Source organism: Corvus brachyrhynchos, unplaced genomic scaffold (assembly GCF_000691975.1).
Source record: "Corvus brachyrhynchos isolate BGI_N302 unplaced genomic scaffold, ASM69197v1 scaffold150, whole genome shotgun sequence".
In the NCBI taxonomy this organism is placed as follows: Eukaryota; Metazoa; Chordata; class Aves; order Passeriformes; family Corvidae; genus Corvus; species Corvus brachyrhynchos.
The window spans coordinates 1,903,091-1,909,183 of NW_008236162.1; the positions used below are offsets into that span (position 1 = coordinate 1,903,091).

The 6,093-nt window shown below is 52.5% G+C and overlaps 1 protein-coding gene across 1 annotated transcript in view; it reads left to right on the top strand.

Annotated features, from left to right (window-relative positions):
• Positions 1–2,177: 2,177 nt before the first annotated feature.
• Positions 2,178–6,093, top strand: part of BIN3 (bridging integrator 3) — a 32,264-nt gene continuing 28,348 nt past the window's right edge. The window contains exons 1-2 of the mRNA XM_017732372.1: positions 2,178–2,196; positions 2,840–3,009. Of these exons, the coding sequence (XP_017587861.1) occupies positions 2,178–2,196; positions 2,840–3,009 (189 nt within the window). The remainder of the gene's footprint in view (positions 2,197–2,839; positions 3,010–6,093) is intronic.

Genomic DNA, 6,093 nt, shown 5'->3' on the forward strand with positions numbered 1-6,093 from the left:
CCTCCCTGAGAATCATATTAAAAGGCGGTGATTTAGAAACCAGGAAAATTATGTAAAACTGTAAAACAGAACCAAAAAAAAACCAAAATAACCCCAGTAATTGAGGAACAGACCTGACTTGCACAGGGTTATTTTTTAGAGGTTTTACTGAGACAGACATAATTACCAAGCGGCATCACGATGCTGATAGAGATATTTACTGCTGCACGGGGGCTTTGCAGCGCTCCACTGAGTTCCTTTTGTTTCTGGGTGAAAAGAAGGGATTTTTGGGGTTCCTTGCCCTCCGTGGGGGGGTGGAGATGGGGAATGAGGATGGGACAGAACCCCCTGGGCCCCCACTGCCTTCCCTCCCTGTGCTCCCAGCTCTGATACCCAGCCAATGATGATTCATGGCTTTTCCTGCCCCACATCCCTCTTTTTACCAGAATTCCCTCGATTTAACCATTTTTCCAGTGTTCAACACCAGTTTGGGATGCTCCCTGTGCCCCCCCAGACAAGGCAGAGGGGCAGGTTGTGCACAGGTAATGCTTTCATCCCCTTTTTAATTGTCCTTTCCCACTGGGAACCAGCCTGGCTCCAGCTCCCTGCTTATTCCCGCCCTGCCAGAGAGCGGCAAACTGGTTTTAACTGGGATAACACTCCCCTGAGTAAAAACCCCATTTTTTTTTAATCCTTCCACGGCAAGTTGATGCCATCTCTTCCAAAAACATCAAGTGACAGCACCTGGCTGTGCCTGGCAGGCGGGAGGTGCCTCATTTTAGTTTATATTTGACCCACGGAGGAAAACACAAAGGAGAAAAAAAACAAAAAAATCCATATATTTTTGTTTTCTTCCTGTAAGGCACCACACCCCCAGTCCTTGACAGGGAAATTATACAGCAGAGTGGTGTTTGTTTATAAAAGAAGGGTGATTCACACAGCGCCACAGGAGCTGGAAAGGGTTAAACCCAAAATTACACCGGTCCCAGCCGAGAACCATAAACAGGAAGTTCTCCCCCCCAAAAAAAACCCTTTAAATTTAAACCTGGTGACTCAGGTTGGCTCCAGAGCTGCTCAGGGAGGGACACGGGGGGTGCAGGCCTGGATTATTCCCGGTGGGTAATTACAGCGTTGGTTTGAAAACAACGGGAAAGGTGGGAAGAGCGAGGTTTGGAGTTTGGATAATCCGGGGTGGTTTTTTCCCGATCCTGCGTGTTCTTCCATGGCAAACCCTTTCTCCCAAGCACACAGTTGGGTTTTAGAACAGGTTACTCGGATAAAAATATTTCCTGGGGGTCCAGCTGTTGGATGGAGCGGTGCTGGGGGCTTGGAAGTGGAGCTGGTGGGAAGCAAATGGAAAACCAGCAGTGGGAAAAGCCAGACTGGGAGGCAGCGGGAAAACACAGTCCCAAAATCTGTGGGTTTAGCTCAAGTTTGGTGTAGCAGCGTGAGAGTTTGGGCTGGTCCGGTCCAAATTTTCGGGAGGGGACTGGGACACTTTCCCTGGAAGCTCCTGGTGCAGATTTGGGATGGGGTGGGATGGGATGGGGTGGATGAGATGGGATGGGATGGGATGAGATGGGGTGGGATGGGATGGGGTGGGATGGGATGGGATGGGATGGGATGGGATGGGATGGGGCTGAGCTGTAGGTGAAGCATCTCTGGCAAACGCCACTTTCATGTCATTACGACCTCAATTTTTTCTACTTATTTAAATCACCACAACCCAGAGAACATGGGGAGGTTTTGGCTGAGGTGCTTTAACCAAGCAGCGCCTCTTTAACTTAATTAAATCCATTGACAACAGCAGTCGAATTCCCAGATTTTCATTATACTGATAGGTGAAAGAAATCCAATTATTTTCAGGCTGCCTGCGTGGCTGCTCCCAGCTGACCCAGCCACCCTTACATATGTTGTGTAATTTATTTAGAGTAATCTTCACCTCCAAGGAAACCATTGAGGTAACCCAGATTTTCCTGGGAATTAGGGATTTTAAGAATGAAGGCTGTGCTGGCAGGTGAGCAGCTCCTCCAGCTGTGGGAGCGGAGGAATCCTTTGAAGCAGCTCATGCCTGCGTGGCTGCTCCCAGCTGACCCAGCCACCCTTACATATGTTGTGTAATTTATTTAGAGTAATCTTCACCTCCAAGGAAACCATTGAGGTAACCCAGATTTTCCTGGGAATTAGGGATTTTAAGAATGAAGGCTGTGCTGGCAGGTGAGCAGCTCCTCCAGCTGTGGGAGCGGAGGAATCCTTTGAAGCAGCTCACAGCTCCAGACACTGGGCTGTTGCTTTTTTTAATATCCTCTTTCTAAATATTTACAGGGTTTGTTTGGGGTTTGGTTTGTTTTTTTTTTTAGTATTTTATCCTCCCCATCAGATTTGGTTTGAAGCAGAGAGGGTTCTTCAGCTGCTTGTGGAGCATCCTTGCGTTGGTTTGGGGTGGAAGGAGGGTGGGGAAGGATGTGTGGGGCTGACCTCAGGGGTGGCACTCTTGGAGAATCTGGAAGGGATCCACCAGGATCATCCAGCCCAGCTCCTGGCCCTGCACGGACACCCCCAAAATCCCACCCAGGGCATCCCTGGAAGCAGTGTCCAAACGCTCCTGGAGCTCTGGCAGCCTGGGAGCCAGGACCATTCCCTGTTCAGTGCCCCAGCACCTTCTGAGGGAAGAATTTTTCCCTAAAATCCAACCTAACCCTCCCTGGCACAGCTCCAGCCCTTCCCTGGGTCCTGTCCCTGTCACAGGGAGCAGAGATCAGAGCTGCCCCGTGGGAGGGAGTTGTGGAATGCTGAGAGGTCTCCCCACAGTCTCTCCCACCCTTTCCCTCCCCAGGGGGTGCACGGTGCCTGGAATGAGGGGCTGCCATCCCGGGACAATCCCTGCTGCCCCCAAACCCACCCCCAGCACGGGGCCGGGCCGCCCGAGCCCGGCATCGTCAGCGCCGCTCACACATTCCCTTCTCCTCTCTCTTTTCCAGGATCCCGTTCAAGATCGGGCAGCCCAAGAAACAGATTGTACCCAAGACAGTGAGTAAACCAGTTCCCCCTTTTTAGCTCCAGCCTTGGATCATGTGGCTGATGAGTCAAGCCGGCACTTTGACTCGTCCCATTTTGCAGCGTGTGGGAGGGAGCTGGAGCAGCAGAACCTGTTGCCGCGTGTGACCAGCGCTCGGCTCCTCGTGCGAGGAGCGAGGGGGAGCCCCATCCAGGGAGAATATTTTGGTTTGGGATCTGTTGGAATGATAATTTTTTTTCTTTTTTTTTTCTTTTTTTTTTGGGGGGGGGGGGGTGTGTGTGGGTTTAAAGAGCTCTCTTGGTCTGGCACGGTTTTCCTCGGAGATGGCTGAACGGGTTTGCTTCCTTCCTTCCTTCCTTCCTTCTTTCAGCAATGGCTTGTTTGTTCATCCTTTCGGAGCAGATGGAGGAGGAGGAGTGGTTCAGATCGCTGAATATAACTGTTTCCAAAGAAAGGCTTATAAGCTGAGATGCTTAGTGCTCGGGCGTGAATTAATTTGTGCTGCACAGCATTTGCTTTAAAAGCAAATTAAAAAAGCATTTTGTATTCCCGTGGATTTGAGGCTCCTACCCCAAGTGCTGCTGCTTGCAGCTGGCTGTGGTATTTTCCCTTCTTAAGCAGCTTGGCTTTGCATTTGTCCCGTGCCAAAAAAAAAAACAACCAAAAAAAAAAAAAAAAAAAAATAAAAACCAAGCTGTGGAACCTCCCAGGAGCTGGCCCTGAAAACTCACCTGGACACCTGCTCTAAAATGGGAGCCCTGAGAGGCAGCGTGGGGCAGAGCTTGTCCCTCTGCCGGCGTTGGTGACCTAATCCCCTGCACAGCCTGACATCCCTGATCCTTCCTCTCCGGGACACTCTGCTAATTCCGTGGGATGCGTGGGCACCCGCGTTTGTGGGGCAGTTTCTCCTTGGGACATGACATTTTCCTTGGAGGCAGAGGGCTAATCCCACCACTCCCTTCAAGGCTTGATTGTCATGTTTTATTTTAAAGGATTTGGTGGTTGTCTGCTGCCGTGGAGCAGCAATTTTCTGTAACAGCTCCAAACTGTCAGTACAGAATTTAAGCCAGGCAGGCAACGAGGACTGGTAAAATTCCTCCGTGGTTTTTCCGTGTGTTTCCAGCCACCCTTTTCCAGGGGCTGGCCATCCACCAGGACAGTGCTGCTGCCTGTGGTCCCTCAGGTGAGGCAACCCAGCCTCAACTCTTCACCCCACTCCCAGCTCGTGTCAGGAGCCCCCACATTCCTCGCTCCACGACATTTTGCCTCTCATCCCCTTTCCCAGTGTTCCCAACGCCGCTGTCGTTCCAGGCTGGGGCAAGAACCAACTGCTCTGCAGCTCTGGGTGTCTTGGCATCTCCAGCCTACCCATTTCTCACACCCCAGTTGAATATTTTATATTTCTTTGCTGATTTCCCTCCCCTCCTGCTGCGTTTGCTGTTGGGAGAGGTTTTTCTCCCCTAAAATCAGCCCTCCCTGAGCTCGGGCTCCCTGCAGATGAGCGGTGGCACCTTTGAGATCTTCCCTTCCCCGGAGCTGCTGGAATGTGCTGTTCTGAAGCAGTTGGCAGGCTTTGCTTATATATACATGTGTGTGTATTAAATAGAACAGCTCAGAATATCCGGCAGGCAGAGGTTCATTCAGCACCCAGAGCGCTTCCAGGCCTTTCCCTTTCCCTTCCTTCCTTCCTCAGCTCCCCCAGGAACAAGACTTTGTGTCAACAAAGTTGGAAGCTGGTTTCTAAATGGCTTCCATTTGCCCTGTGATGATGATGATGATGATGATGATGCTGCTGCTGCTGCTGCTGCTGCTCTCCAGGCAGCAGATACAGGGAAAGCAAAAAACAGGAAGCCCAAAGCCTTGGAACTTCACGCCAAGCACGGAGTGCAGCCCTTCAAAGCAGAACAAACGGCAGGAAACCACCGAGATCCCCTGGGATCAGGCATTCCACGCCGTGGTGTGGAAGGGATGGGGTTGCTTTGTAGCTTCAGTGAGCTGCAGGACCCCAAATTTACCTCCCAGTCGCAGGCTGAGACACTCCATCTGTGCAGGCTTTGGGGAACAGCGGCAGAAGCCAAGGGCCAGGATGTTCCAGATGTTGGGCTCCGGAGCCCGCCGCAGGAAGTGGGAAGGTGTGGCATCTCCAGGGCTGCATCCCAAGCCCATCGGAAGGGAAGTGGTTGTGGGTAGAGGATCTCCCACTCACAGAGACCGGACCACAAAAGAGGATGGTGAGGGGGAAGGATAAAAAAAAGCAGCGTTTGTTAGGATTTAACTTCTCTGGCTCTCCATGAGGCCTGGGACTGGAGTCAGGAGAGGAGGGTGGCTTTGCCGAGAGGCTCAGCGAGCCAGAGAGGCTTTTTTGTTGTCTTGATGCTGGGGCTGGTGTCAGATCTAGGCCGGCAGTAGTCCTGAAAAGCAATTTGCCTGGGCTGCCGAGGAATTAGTCATGACTCCCCGTGCCCACTCGCTTGTGATCCTTTGGAGAAGGGCACGGTGTCAGGCACAGTTTAGCTCTTGAGGGAGGAAGGAAACCCCAGCAGAAAATATCAGCTGGTGAACTCAGGTGATCTCCCCCTCCCCAGACGTGCCTGTGCTTTGTTTCCACCTTAACCTGGGCAAATCCAATTCCAGACAGCATAATCTCTCCCCTCCTCTTCCCTGAAAAGAGCAGCTGTCACCGGGCTCCGGGAGCCGGGTGGGAGGATCTAATGCTCAGAGAGGACCTGCTGTCAGCAGGGCCACGGGCCCGCAGCCCAATTAAACTAATGCCCAGTGATAGGAGTTAAACCTGTTAGAATTATATCTCTCCATGTTTATTGCTCAGCCACGAAGCCTCTTACGGCAGAGACGTTCTTCCCTCCCTCGGGACAGCTCCGCTCCCAGCAGAGGTTGCGCTGCCATCGGAGCTGTCTCGTCTCCCCAGCTCTGCTGCAGCTCCAGCTGAAGTTCACCTGCGTCCCCCCGGGTTTGTTCCCTGCCCTTCCCCGGGGCTGGGATGATCCAAGCAGGCAGGGAGCCGGGGAGCAGAGCTGGCCCTGCATCCCCGCGGGGCGCTCGGCCTGGGGCGAGCCGAGGGTTTTATCCCGTCTCCC